Source organism: Leptosomus discolor, chromosome 24, assembly GCF_034619465.1.
Source record: "Leptosomus discolor isolate bLepDis1 chromosome 24, bLepDis1.hap2, whole genome shotgun sequence".
Classification (NCBI taxonomy): Eukaryota; Metazoa; Chordata; class Aves; order Leptosomiformes; family Leptosomidae; genus Leptosomus; species Leptosomus discolor.
The window spans coordinates 6,959,457-6,983,069 of record NC_141414.1 but is presented as its reverse complement, the minus strand read 5'-3'; the positions used below and the strand labels follow the sequence as shown (position 1 = coordinate 6,983,069).

The 23,613-nt window shown below is 44.3% G+C and overlaps 1 protein-coding gene across 1 annotated transcript in view; it reads left to right on the top strand.

Annotated features, from left to right (window-relative positions):
• Positions 1-23,613, top strand: part of ELL (elongation factor for RNA polymerase II) — a 52,943-nt gene that overhangs the window by 18,632 nt on the left and 10,698 nt on the right. Inside the window, exons 2-7 of the mRNA XM_086477373.1 lie at positions 7,491-7,538; positions 13,030-13,151; positions 13,446-13,609; positions 16,573-16,826; positions 19,891-20,015; positions 23,412-23,508. Of these exons, the coding sequence (XP_086333499.1) occupies positions 7,491-7,538; positions 13,030-13,151; positions 13,446-13,609; positions 16,573-16,826; positions 19,891-20,015; positions 23,412-23,508 (810 nt within the window). The remainder of the gene's footprint in view (positions 1-7,490; positions 7,539-13,029; positions 13,152-13,445; positions 13,610-16,572; positions 16,827-19,890; positions 20,016-23,411; positions 23,509-23,613) is intronic.

Sequence of the window (23,613 nt, the reverse complement as noted above, 5' to 3'; positions counted from 1 at the left end):
CCATCGTTTAGTTCTGCACTAGGAAGCAAAGACTCTTTTGAAGCATGTCTGGAAAGTTTTACTTCAAGTTACCAAGTTGAAACAAAAAAATTTCGCTGAGCTTGAGCATAAAACATAAATTACCCAGTGGAGTGAGTTTTGCTTGAAAAGTCTGGTGCTGTGGAGGGTTTCGAAGATGAGACCCACCAAGGAGCTTCATGCTTGGGACAAAGGAAGAAGAAAGATGGATTTGAAAAGCTGGGTGACCGCTCTCGTAGCAGCATCGTAAAAAGTACTAGCGAAGCGCCGTGTGCTGGCAAGCCTCAGCCTCCAGCCGCTGTCCTGAGTTTAGAGGGGGCAGGATGGGTGTTTGGGCAGCCAGTCTGGCTCCGCATGTATTAATTCTCACACTGTCCCTCCCCTTCCCTGGTTCCTCTTTAAAGAAAGCTTCTGGCATCTGCTCTAAAGGTGCTGAGCAGCCGGGAGGTGTACTGAGGGGTTTCACCTTGCCCAAGCGGCGCTCGGTTGTTTCGGTTTAAGTTTCCAAATGAATCCTGCAGCTCAGAACCGTATCGACAAATACGTTGCGTTTTATTCAGGAGGATCTTTTTAACCTGGATTAGACGAGATCAGAAGATCCAGGCATGCGTGAGAGAACAGGCTCCATGGCTAGCTCAGCTCTCGTGCCTGTGGGGTGACATCTTGATGACAGTGGAGTTTAATTGCTTTCTGGTTTGCTGATACAAGCTATTGTCCATTTAGGGACTGAGTTTCTGCTTTACGTTGCAGGCACAAAGCATTTTGATTAGGCTACATTTTTTTTTTAACTTCATCATGTGTCTTACTCTTTAAACTTAGGCTAAGGTAGAGGTTTTCTGTATTTCAAGAGGGACGGTATCGCTGATGCTCAGATTGTGTAGTGATGTAGAAGTCCGTCTGCTTATGGTGCTTCCTTGATAAGGAGCTGTGAACATTGAAATTCTGTAACTCAGGCACAGTTTCAGCAGTGTCAAGGGGTTTTTTTGAGCTGACATTTTTAATAAAACTTGTTTTCTGTCTTAGGCACACTCTTGGTATTTGACCCTGGGAAGTTAAACTGCTGAGGAAGTGACGTTCGTGCTCTAATAGCCCACTTAAAATTATGCAATTATCAGCAAGGAAACCAGTATGTATGTTGCAGTTTAGCAATTAAAAACTTTTAAAATGTTCAGCTTAGCATTTTGGCTGGCATAAAAGCTCTTTGTCATTTTATTGCTGCTTGCACTGTGTTCTGGCTAGGATTTGTAGCTGCTTTAATACTGCAGTGATAATATGCACTCATTAATGCCTATTAGGAAAATGATAGATTGTAATAAATACAAACTACAGTTTACAGAGTAACTGGTAAGCCTCCAGCTCCTAAACCTTCATCAAAAGCACCTTTTTAAAAATTATTTGTATTAAAAGCTCAAGTACTCGCTTCTGCCTCAAACAAATATTTCTTTTAGATATTGGGTAGAGGGAAATGGGGTGGAAGAGTGGGGACCCGGGCCCAGCAGGCAGATGTGGTGGTGTTCTTTGACTACACTTTGCTCATCAAGTTGATAAACGGGATCAACTCAGAGAGGAGGCGCGAGCAAACCTGTACGTTGGTGAATTTGGGGATGGCTGCCCGAGGAGCGCCCATCACACCCTGCAGTGCTGCGCTGCTCACCGTTGTCGCCGTGGCTGCTGGCACCTCTCTTGAGTAGAAAGCTTAAACTTTTTGCTTCGATAGTTGTGGATTTACATGGAATTTCCCAGACTCTTCCTGAGACTGTTGTATTTGAATAGCAAAACCAGTAGCTTGTCTCTGTAGTATAAAAAGGTCTGGAAGGCTTTGTAGTTTAGGTCAACAAAAATTATATAGGATCTATAATTTTCAAGTCTCAGCAGACTCGATCCCATCTGCAGCGTGTTAGTGTCCTCAACGGCAAATGAGATTGTTGGGAGACCTTAAATTGCAGATGGAAATTGTGTTGCAGGGAGACGGTATTTTAATTCTGTAAGTAATAGATGTGACATAAAAAGGAATATTCAGGAGGCTTTTTAGTGCTCTGTTTCTGGGAGGAGGTAAATATAAGCCTTGAAATAGTGGAATGTCTTGGGAGAAGTCTTTTGTCTCTACCTAATTCGCAGTGGTTCTCTCTTGGGCCAGCTTTGGCTAATTGACTGCCAGTAAACTTCACACAGAGTCACTTGAAGTTGAGGATATATTCAAAGGTATTTGCTGCCCCTGGGATTTATAGATCTTGCCACTAATGAACTTTGGGACTCTGGGGTGTCTCTTGTGAGTCTGTCACAACGAGACGCTGGGTATATTTGCTTTGGCTTTGGCCTCTGTTTTCCTTTGCAAAGCCTGCGTGGTGTGTTTCAGATGAAAATGGAGGTGGAAATCTAAATCGTTACGTTCTGTTCAGGTCTGCAGAACACCATTTCTCAAGCATCCGGGTCTGCTCGAGCTGAGTATCCTCCTGGATTGGGACCTGACCTTTTTCTTTCTTTTTTTTTTAATCCTTTGCCCAGTTCTGCTGAGGAGCTGGAGGAAGTCAGGGAGGGAGTATTGCCTGTATTTGGCCACTTTGCGTGGGCAAAAGAAACATAAAGTAGTCATAACCAAAGGATTGGAAAAGGAGCTTTAATGACTTTGGGGTATTAGTGACTCTGAAATTTATGAATTCTAAGCGATTTCTGTTTCTTCTCGGTTTTGTAGCTGGCTTCTGAGGTGCAGCAGCTTTACCTGGCTGGAATTGCACGTGACAGTTCAAAATGTCCCGTTGATGCCAGCCTTGGGGTTAGCAAGATTTTATAGTTTCTCTCTGTATTTATTGGAATTCTTGCTACTAATTTTAAATGTTTGCAAGAAGCTTTAAATTCTGAAAATAATTCCCTTGTTCCAACATAAATAAGGCTAAGCTTTCATTTGCTCTGTTTGCTCGGCGTTTGTGACTTTTAACATTCAAGAAAACAGACAAATACACCGATACTAAGTATAGGCAAATATTTTCCGTATAACACTGCCTCCAGTATGAATTCCGGTAAATGCATAACAGAACTTCTTGAAACAATGTATTCTTTAATTATCTCTATTTCCCTGAAGAAAGAGGGAGGTTTCCAACTGGTTATTTGACCTGAGGATTTCAAATGTCTGGTCTTGTGTAGGAATATCCCATCCAGCTTTTCCTCTAAACATTTTTAAAACCTCCTGCCAGCTTTGATCATACCCGATAAAGGATTTTTATTGGTTTTACATTCAACTTTTGTGTGCGTTATTGACACTTTCTTCTTCTTCCTACTTTTTACTCAAGCTTCCACATGCCAGATCTGGAGTGTTTAAGTGTGGGGAACTTTGTGCATTGCCACGGCCTCTGTGAGCTTTGAGTATGTGTCAAGGGTTACGAGCTCTCCTCTAGACCGGGGAAGCTAGAGGATGAAGATGAGCATAATACCATGGTAGTAAAAGACAAATGTTTTGTCGGAGCTTTGGGGATGAGTTTTTGGTTTAATCTCATGACTTCTGAAATAATCTTCCAGTATCTGGAGGACTGTCTGACAAAAAGCACTTGGGCCTGTGAGGTTTGATTCATGCTGGCGTCCCGGGGCAGAGCTTTAGTGTTTGGAAGGTTGCTGCGTTATTTCTCCACCATGCCTGAAGAATACAGCGGGAGCTGTGGAAGGCAGTGAGCTGGGCGCAGCAGCATGGAAATGCTCTTTCCAGAGAGCAAATAAGTGCATTTTTATGGAGTAAAATGCTGGGTTGTCACCCGACACAGCTGGAGTCTATTCAGGCTTCTTCTGAGGGTCTGTTGGCAAGTCAGGTAGATCTGGTGAAGCTGGCAATTTAAATTTGGGTAGGTCCCAGAGAATTACAGCCACACGTTTGTGGTTTGGATGCTCCCTTGGAAGTTATTCCTATCGAGCTTTGGGGCATTGGTGAGTTGGACTGCAGGAAGGTTTGTTAAAACAGTTCATTTAACAGTAAGAACGCCTGACGCATTTTCGTAAAGGTCCATTGTAGGAACTAGCAAACAGCGAAGACGTGGTAATGATTTGCTGACCTTTCAGCCCTGCGTCAGGAAGCCTTTTGTTGAAACAATAGTGAGCACCGAGCAGACATGTCATTCCTGCATCTCAGGTGTGTTGAAAGGGCTTTGCTTGCTCCTCGTGTATGCGTCGTTTAGAAGTCCATTATTCTTGCGTGGCACCACTTGTCCTCTGGTCCCACGTGTCCCAGCAATCATGGTTACTTGTGCTTGGGCCTCTTCAACGGCGCTGTCACCTTTATGGATGAGTGTGTTAACTGTAGGGGTGAACATCTGGTACCTGGCAGCAGCAGAAAAACCTTTGAACTGACAGGTGGCTGGTTTAAAATAATTGAACTGTTGTTTTCCTGCTTACATTTTTGCCTTTATCCTAATCAGCTTCCAGTAGCAAGATGGATAGATAGATAGAGATATCTATCTATCTGTCTATATATAGATAGACAGATATGTGTACACAGAGTCTTATGGTGGAATAAAGCTGGAAGATAAGGCTGTGCAGGTGGCCCAGTTGCTTGGACAGATCTGTCTTGTTTTGCCTTTTAACTGAACACAAAGGTGAGGTTTCATCAGCATCCTTGATTTACCAAAGATTTACTGAACTTTGTTGGTGTACTCTGGAGAAGGCAGACTTGCACCTGCAGCAGTAGCGTGGTCCTGTCCTAGGGCCGAGGAGGTAACTACTTTTAGTTAGAAGGAAAGACAGAAAGAGGGGAGAGACCTTGTTCCCACTAAAGGTGGGTTGGATGGCATTTCTGAGAAACTGTAATGAAGGAAGTTCGTTGCCTTGGCATCACTAAGGAAGAACAACTAGGTGACTCGTTAGAAGAGGACAAGAGGGATTTTTGGAAATGGTAGTAAGAACTCTTAAAAATTGGTGTTTGTCCATATAAGAACGTTGAGGAAAGTTAATCCAAATGAATCATGGACTCACAGATTCATTTAGGTTGGAATAAGATCGAGCCCAACTGTTAACCTAGCACTGCCAAGTCCGCCACTAAACCATGTCCCGAAGTGCCACGCCACATCTACATGTCTTACTGAAATATGGTTTTAATTTGGTTTAGCTTAATACATCTGTTTGCTTTTATTTTGAATGAAGGTGTCCACGCAAGAACTCAATTTCGTCTAATAAAAGTACTTAAATTCATATCCCTAATTAGGTTAGGGGGTGTGTGTGCTTTCTCAAATGACCTGTAGCCAAGGAATTGAGCATCAGCAGAAGGGAGGCGATGCCTGTGTGGGTATGGGGGGGGCGTAGCCTTCCCCTTCTTCCCCCTAAAAAGGGGAACTCAGATGGTGCAATGACCCTCCAATATCCAGCTCTTCCCTGCCATCCATTTGGTGGCGGGTGGCAGGGCGTCGCAACACTGCTGCTCCCACACAGCAGATCACAACACCCAGCAGCCTCTAGGCGCAGGCAACTCGGGAGCCCAGAAATACTGTCTTTCAGGGCTTTGGAGGAAATAAAGCTGCAGTTTGCCATTTAACTCGTGCGAACACTCATTTTTAAGTTGGAGATGACACATTTAACTTCAAACCATTTTGTATGTAGATTAGGGAATTTATAAGTTCTGTAATTAAAGCTTGTCCGGATTTGTGTAACAGTACTTTTGTATTGTTACTGCCTCGTTATTCTACTTATGTGCTTTATATTACTGTTTGATTCCACGTAGGTAATTTTCCAGAATTAATTGCAGAACTTCACCAATCTGTCATTAGCTTTACAAGATCCACATTGAGATTTTTTTTTTTAATCCAGATTTTTTTGATGTTTCAAATGCTTGTTTGCTCAAGTATGTTCGTATGAATTTTTGGACACATTGCACAGTACATGCTGACACCATGAACAAAAAGCTGGCCAGTCTGTCTATGAACAGCGTGCTGTGGTATGCAGTGTCGTGGCACTCAAGGAATTTGGTGATCTGTGTACGAAGAGCAAGATGTTGTTTATTGTTTCTTTATAAAGGTTGTTTCGGGTCTATAAAACTCGCTCTACGACACAGAGCGAGTGCTGTCAGCCTCAAGCATATTCTTGCTTTACTCACCGTCATAAATATCTCATAACAACTTAGGGCGTGATGCAGATCTGTTAAATCGTATTGGATGGGCTCTTAGAAGGCTCTGAAGGCTGTGTCTTGGTATGAGCTTATTCATCTGTGCTAGAAGGGTATTTTCGTGCTAGTGAATTTTTCTTGTTGTTAATGTCAGCGTGTTGTGGCTTAGATTCTTCACTCCTGGGCTGAAAGCGTTTGGAAGGGTTTTATAGGAGATGATAAACTTAATGGGCTTTCAAGCTGTTAACTCTTTTGCTGCTGAATGTGAGTGCCTGTTTCTGTGATCCCATCGAAGTCGATGTGATTCTTTATAACGCCGGGAGGTGCGAGAACCGCCACGCAGAAAGGACGACACAAACGCACCGTTTGGACTTTGCCTCCTAAACTTTTCTTGGCGTTTTTCCCGTTGAAACGTGTCTCCCGTATATGTGGCAACGTGTTCGCTCCCAAATGACATTTCAACCTTTCGTCTGTCCCTGTGGAAGGCTCCCCAATGGGATCCCGCACCCAGCGAGGTTTTCCACCCCGTGGAGCACAACCCCTCGCTGCAGGAGGGTCTCTTTAGTGTGTCTGGGAATGTTTTGTGTGACTTCAGAAATAAAACCAGTACAGCCATGATTCTCACGAAATTTAAGAGCTGAAAACTTACTTAGCGTGGCTTGGGTTGCATACATTCTTTCTTTCCCTGTAGTTGAAACCTCAGGTAAGAGTTTGAATTCAAAAGCCTTCGTCATCTTTGTAAAATCACAGCAAAGCGAAAAGTGCCATCACAGTGGAAAAAGGCTGAAATTCAGTGGTGTTTGCCTTGAGCAGATTTAAGGGGATTTAGAGCTAGCAGGACTATGACTTCCCAAAATGTAAGCAAATTAGTATGGAGGAATATGTTGAGTGTTGAAATGGGCAACGTAACAACAGTATTTTGCAATGAAGTTGCAGTTTGCTTTTCCAGCTTTCTGTTGGAAAAAATTTGCTTAGTGTGTTCTCAGACCTGGAACTGTAATAATTTTCCCCCTCAAATATCCACCGTTTAGCTCAGAACTTACATAAGCACCGAAGATACACAACTAAGCTATTCTGTGCCTGAAATGTGGTTTAGGGGTCAGGAAGGAGCGAAGCAGAACCCGTCTGGGTATCATCTCCGAGCTGTTCTTTTTCTGAAGGAAGGGTACCACTGGTGATGTGAGGGTTTTTTCCCTTTTCTGGGTAAAAACTGCTGTTTCAGGAGGTTTTGTATTTTCTTGCTTGGAATTCTGTTTACTTCCCTGAACCTTTTCCCTTTTTAAAAAAAAAAAAAGTATAGGTGAAAAATCAAGCTGAGTATTTTTTGGCAGTGAATGTTGGAGCTTTAAATTTCTCTAAGGTAACCTTTTTTTTTTTTTTCCACTTGTTTTTCTAGGATGCTGTGACATCAAAACCAGTAATCCAGTTTCAAGGAAGCCAAGGGGTAAGTTTGTCTGTGGGTTGCCTTGGAAAGTTCTTTACTGGCTTATACAATTCATCCGAGTCAGGTATTTGTTCTGCATGTCTGTCCTAGTCCAGGCCGAAGAACGATGCTCTGACTTCTGAGAGATGTGGAGTTCAGATGTGGTCCAGGGAAGAGTGTTTGCTCACGGATTGCATGGATTATCTCCTTAGAAAAAGCTTTCCCTCCTCTTTATTTTCTAACTCTTGATCGATCCATGGCAAGGTTATTTTCTGACCTTGCTCAGTCTGTAGCGCCAACACCACCGGTGTTGCAGCTGGTGAAATTTAGTTTTATAAGGCCACGCTGTTGGGTAGGGCAAGGAAATGGGAAGTTCAGTGATGGCAGTGCTGGGGGGGGGGTGCAGTGATCCATGGAAACCTCGCCTGTGTCCCGAGGAAAAGCCGTGCCGAGCCTGGTAAACTTGGTACAAGGTGTTACGGGTACCGGTTATTTACAGCAGCAGTGCTGGAGGCTGCTGTGGATGTACTGGAGCTTTATTTAATAGGCACATCTCAACAACTGCGCAGTTCCTGTGGGTACCAAAAGTTTTGTTATATTTAGGAGTTTTATTTCTTTAACTTCTGTTCTGACGACTGAACTCCAAGATATTTATAGACGCTTGAAACCGTCTGTCATGCCAGTTACTGACAACGTTGAGATTTAATTGGTAGTGTTTCTGGTAAGGTAACGCAGCTCCTCAGTGAACTTTAAAAACAGCATTTATATACCTTTCAGATACTGAAAGGCGTGTGTTTAACTGCGGTGCTCTGCCTAAGGAAGGGGAATTTGATATCATCATCCCCCCCCCTCCAAGAATCTGAACTCAGCTGTAAATAATGTCTTAATTTTTTGTGGTGGCAGAATAAAATTTTCAAAACGGCTTGCATTAAGTAGGCATTAGTCTAGCACGTTTCTCCTTGCCCATATTTTGCCTTGTGATATTTAGTCTCGCTAATAGTTCATAGCTCTCTAACAAAATGCGGCAGGAAAGACATGATTGTTATCGTAAGCTGAGAAGAAAAATGCAAACCTTTTTGTCCTGAGAAATAAAGAAAGGAGCAATTTCCAGGTTTTTTACTTTGTTTACAATTAAACTTCCCAGAAGGCTCAGCATGAAAGCTTAGATAAAAATCTGCAACTGAAGTTTGGCAAAATTAGAAGCGAATGACAAGGAAAACTTCTCAGGGTGCCTGATTTGTTACTGTTAGGTGAGCAAACAGCTTTGCATGCAATACAGAGGCTAAAAAGACTGCAAACGCTTTCCTTTTCCCTTTGTAGAGCACCTGGTGAGGATCTACACCTAACTTTTCCTGTAAAGCTGCTTAAGTTCTGGAAATGCATCTCCTACCTAATCTTTGTCCTTAAAGGAAATGTAGCAAAACGAATCAGAACAGCTTAAAATGCTCCACTGCCCTCAGCCACTGTGCTTTCCTCGTGGTGGGTTTCACATGGATCCGATACGGACCTGGGTTTTTTTTCAGGTTAACCAGAAGAAAACCTGTTTCGAAATGATGCAGTTCCTTGTAATAATTTTAAAAAGACCCTATTTTCAAATTATGCAGCTCCTTAAAATAGTTAAAAATATTTTCAAATTATGCAGCTCCTTACAAAAACTAAAGATAAATATTTAATGCACTCAATTGTTTGAGCCCTGAACTTCCAGAGAGGAGTGTTTGGTGAAAGAGCTGCCAGTCACCTGTAATTACAGTCCGGGTTGAATGGAAAAGGAGCGAAGCAGCACGATTGCGTCTGATGTTGCCATTTAAAGAGCGAAGCGTTGAGCCCTGCACAGTGTGAGCAGCGCCGGGGCGTTGTGGGTGGAAGGAGGATGTTGGCAGCACAGAGCTGACCTCTGCTTGCCTCGTTTTCAGCTGTTTAATTAATTGCACTGTCGAGTAAAGGCCAAAGGTAGAGCTTTGAAGAAAGCGAGATCCAGTTCAATTGGGGCAGACAGAAAGAGCTCTTTGTCCTTTTATTATTATTTTTACTGGGTATGACAAGAAGCTGGCAGCTGCGTAACCATCTGTTTTTAAGTGTAGTACTCGTATATGTCACAGTCATGCCCTGCTTTAAGGAATTGACGGTGGGGCTTTAAATGCTTTCTGGTGAGCCTCCTATCAACTGGGCTGAAAAGGTAATTTAACAAGTCCTCAAATTCAGATGGTGACATTAAAACGTACTTGTTTAGCCATTTATTTTTGGAGTACGCTTTCTTCCGCTATGCCTTAATTCCCCGATTTGTCGCCTTCCTGTTTTGCTTCCTAAGAAATGTTGCTACAGAGAAGATTTCCCATTAACTTTTGAGGGTGGAAGGTTTTGTACGTGGCACAAATGTCAGAGTGATTTAAAGCAGCACCCAGTGATACGAGATTTTAATAGTGTGACTTTTCTGTGTAAATATCCCACTCGCAAGAAGGAAAAATTTAAAGTACTTGATGACTGGGGGAGGCAGGACATAAAATAAGAGTTTAAACCAAACTGCTGCTTCCTTAATTTAGTTCTCTAGAAGCCTTTAAATTACTGTGTCCATGTCTCTCTACCTATTCGCAGTGTTAGTCTAATGAATGCTGTCAAGGGTGCTCTCAGCTTCTAATACACAGAAAAAACCTTTCATGTTTAATACTCTAATTAACCAGAGAAGGGAATTGGCTGGGAATAAAACACAGGGTCAGCAAGGTGGCAGCTCGGTCGGCCAGGTGCTGAAAGGAGGGTGTCAGTGGTTCTAGCCCAAAATAAAATGACTGTTTCAGTGATGGGACAAAACCTCCTGCAGGGTTCCTGGTCTGGAAAGAATCTCAGGAGGGTTTATAGAAACGGTGGACTGTAAATGATCTGTGGGATGTTTTTCTTTATAGCAATGCTAGTCTGGTTAATTACTTTTTCAGTGCACTAATCTGTGTAATAATCAGAATTTCAATAGTAACGAGGTTGTAATTAGCGGTGTGTTACTCTGCTTTGAGATGCTGAAGTGGGACTATCTGGATATTCCTTAAGAGCAGCACCTGTTTGTTAATTTTTCATCGTGAACTTGGACGGTTTTGTTAGTTTATATGGAGTCTTGAGCATTTTGCTCGTTTCAGTGTGCATGTAAATTAGGATTTAAGAGCTTGAGTACCAAAGCGTTACAAACGGTGGTAGTTGATGGGATGTGTAACTGTACCAGAAAGGCTGAAAAAGCTTCTGTTTCGGTAAAAGCCTGTGCAGAATTAGAGCTTGGGTTGGGTCAAATTCGCAGGTGCTTACTGGGGGCGGGGGGGCTGTTGAGGTTGGGGAGTAGGGAAAGAACTGAACTGGGGGGAGGAAAAAACCCCTTCAGGTGCCAAATCCATGTATGTTCATGCAGCTTTCTTAAATATGACTGTCAGGAACAAAACGTCATAACTGTACGTGACTGGAAAAGATGACGTTTTCCCCTGTTTCTTGGGATGAACTTGTGTTGGTATTAATAGAGGAAGGTGAAATTGCCGTTCAGAATGAGCTGTACACAGATGAATATTACTTGAAAGAAAAAAAAAACAGAAGTCACATCTGTACAGAGCTATTTTTAAGTGTCTATGGTTACTGGTGTAATACTCAGCACCGAAATTAGGGCTCCCTCAAAGCAGTTACCATGCTGATTTGGTGGCTTGAGAAACCTTCTGTTTCAGCTAAAAATAATTCCTAGATAACGGCCGGTTTGCATACGCTACACTTTTCAGTACTGGAACGAGCAACATTTAACGCTAAAGCGACTCTCTCGCTCCTCTCTCGTTTTATGTCCTTTGAAGACGCTGCAGAAACTCCACAAACCCGCCAAATTCGGGGCTCTCAGAGCAGCCATTTTTACGATGGCAAATGAGGAGCTAGAAGCAAGTTATTTGAGCCTATGAATATACGATTTGGTTACATCCTCCGGGTCCTATTTGACAGACCCGTGGCGTGCAGCACGACTCGCTCCCCCAGCGAACGGCGCTGGAAGCCCAACGGACCCGTCGCGTTCCCCCTCTCGCCCCGTTCCCAGCCCATGAACTAGCGGGCGAGCGGTGCCAGCTGCAAAATACCCACAATCTCCTGTTTACATAACTCTGACTTTGTGCATATTCTCAGCTCACTTGTAAAGCAGAAGAGAATTTTACTCGTTCTGGATGGGTGGGGGCAGAGGGTGTTGGGGCAGATTAAGGGCTCAAGGCCGCGGCGCGCGTTTGGCAGGGGAGATAACAGGGCCCAGCTGCTGCTGCCGGAGGGTCGGCGCTGCCCGTCAGCGCCCGGATGGCCACCAAATCTGCTCCGAGTATTTTTAGATCCGGATCCTGGGACTGTGCAGGGGATAACTTGTCCTTCTGTATCGCTCCAGCCTGGGTTTCCCGGCTTGCCGTTGCGAAAGAAGGGAAGTCTGGCTGGAGGAGAGCTGGTCTTTACGGGGAGCGGATGGAAAATGCTGCACTGGCTCAGCTCGGTGCGGGTCACACAAGCGTTTCTTGCCGCTTCTGAGAAACATCCCTGTGGTTTAGCGAAGCAGCGCAGATGCGCTGGTTTCCAGGCTGCTGTAGACATCTGAGGTCAAAGGGAAACCACCTAGAAACCCTTCTGTGCCAGCAGTGATCTTTTACGGAGCGCAGGCGTATGTGGATGCCACGAGTTGGTTTGTGAGGCGTATGTATTTTGTGCATATATGTGGCAATCTGGGTAAATATAAATCTGTGTGGTAGAGTGTAGCCTAAAATAGGTTGAAGCTGATGTTCCCTCTGTCTCCTTTTCTGGAAGCCATCTTAATTATCAAATATTGATGCGATAGTAGAGCTCACATGCTGAGATTTATGTTGGATCTTGAATGCAGAGGGGAAGCAGTTTCCCTTTTGAAAAATGAATGGCTGGGGGGGGGGGGAGAGAGAAAACCAGTGCAGATCGCTGTGGAGTTGTCTGCAGAGCACACTTAATGCTTGATTAAATATTTAATTTAGCAGCAGCGTCACACTCTACTGTGAGCCATGAAATCTCGTTATGGAATTATAATCTCTTAAAAAAGAATAAAGCATGCTACCTAGTGACCTGGCTTGTTACTATGTTTAGTGCTGGATCACTAATTCTAAAGAAACAAGCCTCAAGTGCTTTGAATTGAGTATAAACAGTGGCAGCAAGTCTGTTTTGAGCCTGAATCAATAGAATTGGGTCAGATTGCTAGAACAAGATTATTGTGGGCTCTGCTTTGAAGGACAGCAAGCCACCACCTCAGATCTCTGTTCTGTTACAGACCTAGCTGTCACTTTAGCTGTTCGTTACGTCTGTCTACCTCTGTTACCTTTTCAATGCATATAGTTTTGCTAACTTGAATCCTTCTTGTAGCTTCTTGCTCTTCATAGTCTCCTGTGCAGTAATCTGTGTGCTTGTCGTGAGCTGCAAAATGGCTACAAGCGTAGCGACTGCTGAAAAACTGAATTTTTGTGTTAGCGTGGGCTACCCAAGTGACCAGTATTTTTCTCCTTCCAAACAGCACATCGCAATTCCAAGGCCTGATCGACCTACGGAAGTGCGGACTTTCACATTTTATCTTTCAAATATTGGCAAGGACAGCCCCCAAGGGAGTTTTGACTGTATCCAGCAGTATGTATCTAGGTGAGTGGTACAGCAATAGAAAAATCTGGCCTTTTGTTTATATCTTCTGCAGAATCTTTTCGCTAACAAACCTGGACAAAACTGAGTACGTGTTCTTTCTTTTTAGAGTCTTTCTGATCTGTTTGTGTGTGTGTATTTGGGCAAGGAGGCACTCGCAGAAGAATCTGTTGCCTCTCGGCTTCTTTCTGTCCCCTCCTATCGTTCAGCTGACGCACCCTCAGTTACTCACCGGTGACAGAGATGTGCCCATTCGCAGTGTTGGGAGTATCTTTTTCCCTTGCATTTCTCTTGCAGCAATGGCAATATCCATTTGGATTGCCTTGGAAGCATACAGGATAAAATCACTGTGTGTGCTACTGATGATTCCTACCAGAAGGCGAGGCAAAGCATGGCACAGGCAGAGGAGGAGACTCGCAGCCGGAGCGCTATAGTCATTAAACCTGGGGGGAGATACGTAGGTAAGCAGCAACTTGGTTTTGGGGGTGTCTTCGCTACCTTCTGAAGTCAAATGCTGATGTTTGCTTGACAGTGAAAGTCTTTAACGAGTACCTGGTAGTTCCTTACGCGTGTCTGATTTGTTAGGGTGCTACTCCCTTTGTATTGTGACTTCTTCATGGCTTCCTCCTTCACCCTAGAACCTGTGTGGTGGCGTTTGCGTGGCCTCTGAGGATTGCCTGGGTGCACTCGCATCGCTCCCTGGCATTATTTCATATTTGTCACGTGGTGATGCGGAGAACATACTGCTGATCCATCAGAAGTGTCGGCGCTCCTAGCGGAGTCAGCGGAACTGTACCGCTGCTGCTGTCCCCCATCTGGTGTGTGCCCGCACTTGGGAGCGTAACATGCAACATCTCGGATGCAGTGAGCAGTGCCCTTGTGTTGATAAACAGAGAGACTAAAGCAGTGCTGCTGGCTGCAGCCTTGAACTGTCTAGTTGTGACAGTGAAAGGAGACTGTTAGGGGAGGAAATAAAACTGGCAAATATCAGTGGGCTCCAGGAGGAGCCTGCAGAGACCTGGCTTTGGGCTCAGGTCCCTGGATAACCTCAGTCTGGTCACAAACTCAGGGCACAAATATTAACCAGAAAGCAGAGGTTTGAGTTGGCTTGGGTTTTTTTTTTGAGCCAGCTGTTTTTTTCTGCAGCCCACGTGATCTGTAGCCAGTCTCTTCTCAGAGGATGTCTGTGATGAGAATGGTGAGTTGCAAAACGTAGAACTGACCCTGACTCATTGTTTTATCAGCCAAGTGCTCAAAGCCGAGAAATAAGATAGTAATCAGGAAGGAAATGCATTGATTTCCTGTAGACTAGAAGATTATTTTGTTTAGCTTGTATTTGAGAACATTACAGTAAGTGGATGAAGTTGTTAGGCTTGTGAGGGAGAAGATTCTCAAAGCAAATTGCTTCCCGGAAAGATAGAGCAAAACTTTTTGCTTTAAAAAATATTCTTGCTAAAACATTTACCACTCTGAAATGGGGGTCCAGCCCTGTAAAAAGCGATGGAGTGGAGTGCATGCTGCGTAGGTGAGATGTCAGTGTTTAAGACGGGAGGAAAGCGCTGGTCTAAGAAGGAAGAGCCTGGGCGAGGACAGTCCTCTTGTGGGATCCGCACGGCTTTGGTGTGCCAGCACCGTCAGCTGATTGATTTGCAGGCTGGTCTGGAGGGAGAAGGCTGCCTCTCACATTTCCATGAGAACACGGAGCTCAGCACTTAAACGTCAGTGGAGTCATTCCAGGCAGCTCAGATGTGGAAGAAATTATATGAAATGTTGAAACTGGAGATCAACAGAACCGTATAGATGGGAACTAACACTGGAACGAATCTGTATGCAAATAGATAGCTGATCTGTCTGCAGGGGGATGTGTGTGCTTATGTAGACACTAAAGAGATGTGTGTGTACACATCTATCTATATGCACATGTATAAATATTTTATAAGGCTTCATGTTCTTGCTTAACTTAGTTTTTTTCTTTCGCTACCCTTGCGCGTTTTGGCTCCAGATGGAAATGTCCCAATGTGTTTTTTTTTGCTGTTCGTGACCTGGGAAGAGCTAAGGGAGTTCTAGAAAGCTGATGGATCTTCTCTTGTCCCATGTCTGGAAACAAAGTCCAGTTGACCTCTGAATTTGGGGATGTTTCATGTGTGAATTGTTGTTTTCCTCCCTCTCGCCTTAACTCAGCCCTGCCTACAGTGGGTCGTACTTCCTTGCATCAGCGTGGTGCGTAATAAAAAGCCAGGAAATGGGGACTCAGTTACGCAATCTCCATTTCAGTAAAATAAACACTGCAGACAATCACCAGTATCTTCAGATGACTCAATTGAAAACATTGCTTCCGAGCAGTGGAGAATTGCCATGCTGAAATAAACCTCCAAAATTCTTGCAGTAAATCCTGGATGTTGTTTGTCCTAGTGAAGGTCACTTTCTTGAACCGGAGTGATTGTTGATTATATCTCTGTGTTTTAGACCTTGGAACCTACAAATTTGCTTTTTCAATTCGCTGCTTTCACCTCTGGTAGCAGGAACCTGCCTTTGTGACCTGTTTCTGTATTTCAAAACAGCGGAATTCTTTGATTTGCGCTGTAGTGAGTGATGTGGGACTGGTGTGAGTGAGGGTGCTCGCTAAAGCTGGTTTTCAACGGGCATGGGAAACGTGAATTCTTGTAGAATGCTGCCAGAAACCAAGAACCGCATTGGGGACGGGGTTGAGGAAGCTGCCTCTGAGGGCTCGAGATGAACTTTTGAGACAGCTTTACGTTCTCACGTATACCTACGTGTAACTGGAGGGCGAAGCAGTTCTGACTGCAATGTAGAAGGGGTTATTGTATCAGCGTAGACAGCACACTAATGAATAGGCTAATGTATTGGCGTTAGACCCCATTCATGTGGCTGGGTTTGGTGGGGGGAAGGGAGGTGGACCCAGCCCCATAAAGTTCCTATTGTTCTAAAAGCAGAAACATCTGCTGGAGTAGCGTTTTTGCTGAGATCAGCAGCAGGGAGCCGCTTGTTGACCAGTTCTGGTCTTTCCACTCCATATTTCGACTCTTCTACATAATAATGCAGAATTTTCCTCTCGTAGGGAGGGGGAAAAAAATGGTTAGATTAACCGTGGGGATACGTGCACTTGGGATAAATGAAAAGCTGGCAAACAAAGAGAGCTTTATGTAAGCTTGTGGCCAATAATACTCAGGTTTCCAGAGCTCGGTGTTGCTGTTTACTTGTTACAAGCTTGTCATGAATCATAAAACTCACGGGATACTCGTTCCGGCGGCGTATCGGAGCGGATGGTGGGTGCTGGTTGTGTTTGTCCTTCGTTGTCATCTTCTGGCACTTCAGATGGTGTAATGAACTCCATATACGTGTTGACAGACCACTGGCCTTTGCAAGGTGACTGCTGCAGTTCACTATTCTCATCTCATTTTAGGCAAAAAAGTTCAGGTGCGTAAACCTGCACCAGGAGCTTCCGATGCTGTTCCCTCCAGGAAGCGCCCAACGCCAGTCAACCTTGCCAGTGCAATAAAGAGAGGCAATAGTGCGATTTCTCAGAGACCCTTCAAAGATAGGGTTGTGCACTTACTGGCACTAAAGCCTTATAAGAAACCTGAACTTATTCTCAGATTGCAGAAGGATGGACTTTCTCAGCAGGACAAGGATTTGCTGGACAACCTTCTGCAACAGGTTTGTACTCTGATGAAGGCAACGATTTAGGTAAAGGGAAATGGCTTCTCAGAACAGTGGTACCTTCTGTGTTAGTTTGAACATAACCTGTGTATCTCAAAGCTGCAGCTGAATGTTTTCTCTAGAGGCCATGTCTGACAGAAGTTTGTAATTCACGTTAATATTTTGGTAGAGGTAGCAGGAGCCTCTTGTGATAACGCCTCGGTTTAGGTGTATCCAACTACGCTGTGTGATTTTTGGCTCACCAGATCAGTCCCTTAAGAGGAGCACTTTTGGTTGGTCATGGGGGGAATAACTTAACAAATCAAACAGCTCATAGATCCTCTGTTATAATCTATAAATCTATGGTATATATTTTTATCAACGTGGACATAAAGCAGCACGTTCTGTATTGGTACACGTAACGTTTCCTATGTGAAGGAAAAAACAGATCCCTCTCCACTAAGCTTTACATCATCTTTGCATTGTTCAGAGCCATGCCTTTTAGAGGTACAACTGGTTAGGTGTGGAGATCACGCAGCCTCTTGCAAAGCGTATTACTTGTATGTCAAGTGTGAAAGCTGTCTCCAAGCTGAATCAGTTCTTAACACTTTGAGTCACGTTGAAGGTGCCATTTTAGGAATTGCAGTAAATACCTTTATTGCTCTCGCAGTGCAAAAACACATCATGGATATTCATTTAAGTGCTGCAGCTGCTTTTTCTGTCTTGGGTTGGTTTTTTTTACTCCTTTCCATAGCTGAAAAGAATGAGACAGTGAGGAGTCGGTTTGCCCAAGGGCGCAGGGCAGGTCGTATTGAAAACGGAGTTATTGCTGGCACAGCTTGCTCCTTCCCTAGATTTTAATCCTGTAGCCCTTAATTTTCCAGCAGGGCTAGAATTCTTTTCAGCACCCTTTTTGAACGCTCCAAATAGGTTTGATAACTAGAAATACCCTTTCTGATAATCACCTTTTATTGATGCTCTCACCAACCCCTAGCAGGCCAGGGGTGTGCTTGGCAGTGTCCACGGTGTCAGCCTGATGGGGGTAAAGGCTGATTTGGCCGCAAATGTATTGCTCGTGAAGTTAACCTCCTTTCGGCGCTACCAGAGCTCCCCTCCACAGGCAGACGCAGATAAGCTAAAAATTACAGGCTGCATTAAAGCTACATGTCTAAATACGTCTAGGTGTGGGTTTCATTGTACTCTTGCATCTCTCATAGGACTCCGTGTTCCTGCTGGCCTTTTTGCCTCATTTTGCAAGGTTTCTATTTTTGGGAGGCCTGGGGTGGAGCTTGCAGAGTCCCACACCAGCAAAACAAGGAGGCAGCAGCTCTCAGCCTCTGTGCAGAGAAAATCTGAGTTGTTGTTCTGCCCGGGCTACGAGCCCTGCTGAGCCCCGTGTCTCCCGCTGTAGAAAGAGGCAGTGACCAGAGAGATTCTCGGAGAGTTTTTGAAAAGGAACCTGGCTTTACTTTTCTCTCTTGGGCGTGTTTACTGGGATATCTAAATGTAAAACACAGCTCGAATTCTTCTTGTATTTTGGCTCAGGATTTTGGAAAGCTGACAGAACTGAAAGGAAAAACAAAGTGTTTGTCATGTAAACTGATAACAGTGCTTTCTATTTTTCGCTTATCAGGAGAGCTTTGCTGTGTAAGTTCTGCAGCTTTTTTTCTTTTAAATTCATTGATTTTTGATATTGGGTCATAGTCTCCTTAAAGCAGAAGCGGAGGAATTGACAGCATCTTCAGTTAATTCAAGACTTTCCACTCTTTCACTTGCTTTTCTGGGGCTATCTCACTGCTGCGTGGATAATAGAAATTCATACCAGCCTTGCCCTGAGTGGAGCGAGCCATGGAGAATACTAATCCTTAGACAGATGCACAATATCTCCGCTGACTGAATAAAAGCACCTTCCAGTTTCAAGTGTAATACAGTCATCAAACTGAACGGCTGCAGCAGCGGAATTGTTGCTGGCCGTGCCAGTTGGTTGGCCTGGCTGTGGGCACAGCATTTGGCACCTCTGCCTCCATATCCCTTTTGTGAAAACAAACTTCAGGCTTTGTTTGCTTTCTGAACTTGCAGCGCTCTACAGTCACCTAGGAAGGGTTCGCTCATATCTGTGAAAGTTTTAATTGGGGCTTTTTGGTTTGTGCTACCATTGTATTTTTCAGATGTGTAACCAGCAGCAAGAAGTTAAATTTTCAGTCAAGCTGTGGAAAGACTGATCGAAGTGGGATAACTCTTAACAAGTTGTTTCCATTCTAATACAATTCTGCCGGTTCCAGCAGCGTTTCCTATCCGTGTAGGCACCGTGCAGGGTTTTGTGAGGAAACTACACACGGTAGAATTGGATAAAATGTCAGAAAGTTTCTCGTGCGCGTGCACTGAGCGAAGTGCAGCACATGATTTAGGTGCAGTGCTTTATTGTAAAACCCTGGGTTATAAGCTGGTAATCACAGGTTTTGTCCTTGCCCTGAAGTATCCTCGGAAAAGTTCTCCTCCGTGAAATGCGGCAGATGATCCCAACGCGCTGAGCTGCCCAGTGTGATCTGCAGACTCCCTCACGCGTTGTGTCTGCAAGGCATTCTCTTCGCTGCCCCTTGAGAAAGTCGCTTTCTGTCACCTGTTTTACTTGTTAGCGAGAAATTATCTTCTGGCAATCGTTAACTAAGGTATCGACGCAAGAGTTCCGCTATCAGCTATTAAACTGCAGCTTTTTAGCTATCGGACAGGTGTGATAAGTGAACTGCCTGTTCCCATTACGGTTTATTTCCAAATATTTCCATAAACTGATGTTGTACTGTTCCAGACTATCCAAGCTGAATAATCTGGTTGGATATGAGTTGTTTCCCAGCAGACTGGGTATGCTTTGGAAACTCGTAATAAAGTATTGCAATAAGGCAAAAGGAAAGGCACAGTTTGGTTAAATAATTGGGAAATGAAGTATAAAGTCTCTCCTAGTTCTCTGACACTGCTAACTGCTGTTAAACCTGCTGAGGTTTTTGCCTGCATCTTAGATCTCTTTTGTTAGAACAAGTGAGAAAATTAAACCCTAACAGTTCTTTACAAATTACTTTTGTTTCAGGTGGCAAATTTGAGTGCCAAGGACAGCACTTTCACACTGAAAGACTGTGTATACAAAGAAGTGCAGAAGGACTGGCCTGGCTACTCTGAAGGAGATCAGCAGTTGCTGAAGAGGATACTTGTTCGGTAATTATTCCATCTTCTCTGTAATATCATCTGGAGCTTGAAAATACTGGGCCAGGTCAGTTGCCATAAATCAGGGTAACCAAAGTCAGTAGAAGAATGGTAAGTTGAGTGTTTTACGTATTTTAACACAAAGCAAATCTGTTTATCGTCCAGGCAGCTGTAGAGGTTGACTAAACTTGAGTATCAAAGTGCATGCACTCTTCAGATCATCCTGGTTCGCTTTTAAATCATTATAGTAAAAGCCAGGGGGAAAACCTGGATGGGCAACAAGAGCTGTTAAGAGTTGAAAGTGAACGGTGGTTTAGAATCCTGGGAGATGACTGGATTAAGGCAAATGTGTCCAGCTCAACTCTCCATTGAAACTCTCCTTTCCTTTATCTCCTCGTACGTGGCTTCCTGTGCAGACTGTTTGTGGAAGGCAAGGAGAGAGGCGTTACCGTGCAGCCCTGTCCCCTAGCTGCCTTGCTCGGCCGCTTCTGTGCCTGTGGATGTCCCTGTTCCCCCTGAGCTGTTTGCTTTGGAGACTTTGCTGCTTAATCTCTGTGGTGTTATTTGGGTGTTTCTTTACTGTGTTTTTCTCGCGTTGCAGATTCTGTTAGTATGGCAGCCACCGTGCAAGATTAAGATTTGATGAAGTAAGGGATGCTGAAAAAAAGCACGAGGCAGTTCTGTAGAGACAAGTCCCCTAAAACACGTGCTGGTGGTTGTCCTGCTGCCCCTACGGTGTAAATCTCACTGTCCAAGGGATACCTGTTCTTGTGTTCCTTCCTGAAAACAGCCCTTAGCAGAGGTAGTTGAGATGGTAGCTTTGTCTCATTGGTTGCTAAAGACATCTTTTTCCTCTGCAGAAATTTTTCCTTACATGAAGCCTCCAAGCCTGGAAGCTTTTGGCTGGCAGGCAGCAGGGAAAGAGAACAGATCTCCCAGGTTTTCTAAAGGAGAATTCTGCTCTGAGTGTTTATATTTCCCTCTGTGGGTTTTTGGGGTGTGTGTGTGTGTGTACTGACTTGGTACAGATTTTGTAATGCGGAGAGAGATTTTACTTGACTTGGTTTTGAGATGGATTTTATTGCGCTTTTGGTTAAGATAAAGTAGAGCATGCTCTGTTTGAACAGTTTCCATGATTTGAAAGCACAATTGGCTTGGAGATGAGACTTTGTTAAACCAACAGAAACTTGTGCGTTAAAGTGCTTTGGCATGCTAAAGAGAAATCAGACTCGTTTAAATGGCCTTGGTGTCGAATTGTAATTAAATGGAAAAATACAACTGCCATGCAATCTTTATGGCTTTCAAAAAAGTGGATTTCTCCCCGCAGAAAGCGATGTTTACTGCTTTTTCTAGAATTGTGGCATTCAGTTATGCGAAGGTCTAAAAATAGACCTTGGAAAGGATGTATTCAACTGTACAAACAAAGACCCGCTCAGCCAATGCAGGTAATGAGGCTACAAAATGGAAAAAACATGTAGGGTTGAAGACAGTAGAAAAACATTCACCGAAAGGGCACAAGGCACCAGACGTAGGACTTTACGTCGCTGGCTGTGGTAGTCTGCGTGGTTGCCTGGATCCAGCCAATTGTTAAATGTCCTCTCGGTTTTCAGGCCCGGCTGCCGTTCGATGGCTGCAATAATGAGCACATCTGCAAGTATTAAAACTATCTCTAGCAGCGCTCACGTTAGACTAACTCATTTTTCCTCCTCTCGTTTGTGTTTTCCATCCTTCTTCCGCCGTTGTCGTGAAGCGCTTTTTTCCGCTGTTAGAAGAGCCGCTGAAACGAAAGCAGCCTTCCCCTCGCTCCTTTTAAATCCGTAATTAACGCGTTAAGAGATGTGACAAGGTTGCTCGGTCTAGTCCAGCAGCATCCAAAAAGCCACTTTCACTGCGGTGTTTGTGGAGCGTCGCTGTCCCCCTTCCTGTTTTCACAGCCTCCGAGTGCTTTCCTCGAGTTGATCCGTGGCTGTTGAAATTGTTCTAAATAAAATCAAACAAAGCAGCCACGGAAGCCAGAGCGGCGGTGAAACTGCAGACGTCTAAATGTTGCTGCAATACGGCCGAAGGTTCAAGCTCAGGTTAAAAGAAAATCTTGTAAAAGTCATGGGCTCTCTCTCCGAAATAATCTTCCCAATGTTTGAAAAATATGTGTGTGCTTTAAAGCTGATTATAGCCTCTTGTGGAAGAATTTAGACGTTGGTTATTTAGGCGGTGCAGCTGGTGACAAAATGACTGCAGAGCTAGTTTATTAAAACCTTTAACCCTGAAATATTTTTATTATTTTTTTTTTCAGCTTGACAGCTGCAGCTTGATGCAACAGTAGTTTTGCCTGGGTGATTAATGTACGGGCAGTCTGGCTGGTGTCAGAAAGGGTAGGGCAGAGCTGGTGCGCTGTGAAACTTTGCTCCGAGATCTAGAGAGCCCCTTGAGCGGCGGGGAGAGGAGATACCCGGCGTGAATGTGAATTAACGCACTTACGTGATTAGAATGGCTTGCGTTGGGCTTTTTTTTGCGACGAGAGGTTTCTGTTGTTTGTCGACTACAGACCAGAGTAGCGCTATTTTGCATGATGCAACTTAAAAGTATTATTATGAAGCCCTAAATGTAAATCCTAGTGGACCAATAATGCCGTAACAGTTCCTGTTATAATCCTGCTTCTCCTGGACCCAGAGGGGCTTGCTTCTGAAAGAGGGCTGCTGTTCCTGTAAAATGTTTTCCTTAATGGCACTGATGAGCGGGAGAACTTATTCCTCAGCATCTGAACTCGAGGTTCAGCCTCTTCTCAGTGTGCTTGCTTTCTGAGTTGTCTCGTGAAGTCAATGTTAACTGGGTGAGGCAAACTCAGCAGAAACTAGTTTGAATTATGCCTCGCTCATTGAGCTGTATTTCGGTCAGTAGCAAGTGCGTATATATCCTGTGCACTTCAAGGTTGAATGCCAGTTTATACTAACCTGTATATGGGTTGTTTTTCTAAGGTTCCATTTGTTGTAACACTTACGTCACCAGTTCAAGAGAAAAGAGGTAAAACTGTTGGGAAATAAGTTCCATCCTTGGTAGGGAATCCTCTCCTGTGCCTGATGGCTCAGCCTGCCTCCCTCCCTGCCACACCACCAGCAGTGTCAGTCCAAGGTGTTACCTCCATTCACAGAGAGTTACAAAAATCGTGAGAAGGAAAGAAAGAGATAAGCAGTTACTGTATGGTTTTGGTTGATATTTTCCTGTAGTAGTTTCTCCTTCCTAGATTTTGTCCGAGATCGAAACTGCAAGTGCCTGAACGAGCTACTCTGATGGTATCTTCAAGCAGTCAGAATTTGAGCCCACGAGAAGGCTCTTTGCAGGAAGACTTGAAATACCGTCTGTTGGCTTGTCAAGCATGGGGTTTGAACAGCCCTAAATTCTGTTTTTCAGGAAGCTCTGTCAGCCGCAGAACAGCAGTGGTTTTCAAGGAGAAGCGCCTTCCCTGAGTCCACCAAAAGACAACGTGAACTCCAGCTCTCCTCCTCAGGTAGGTGATCCCTCTCCGAGGGTGCTGGGTCTGGTTAGCGCAGAGGCAGCGATGGGCTTCGTCTGCTCTCGATGGAGCTGGTCGCTGGACATGGGTCCGGGCTGA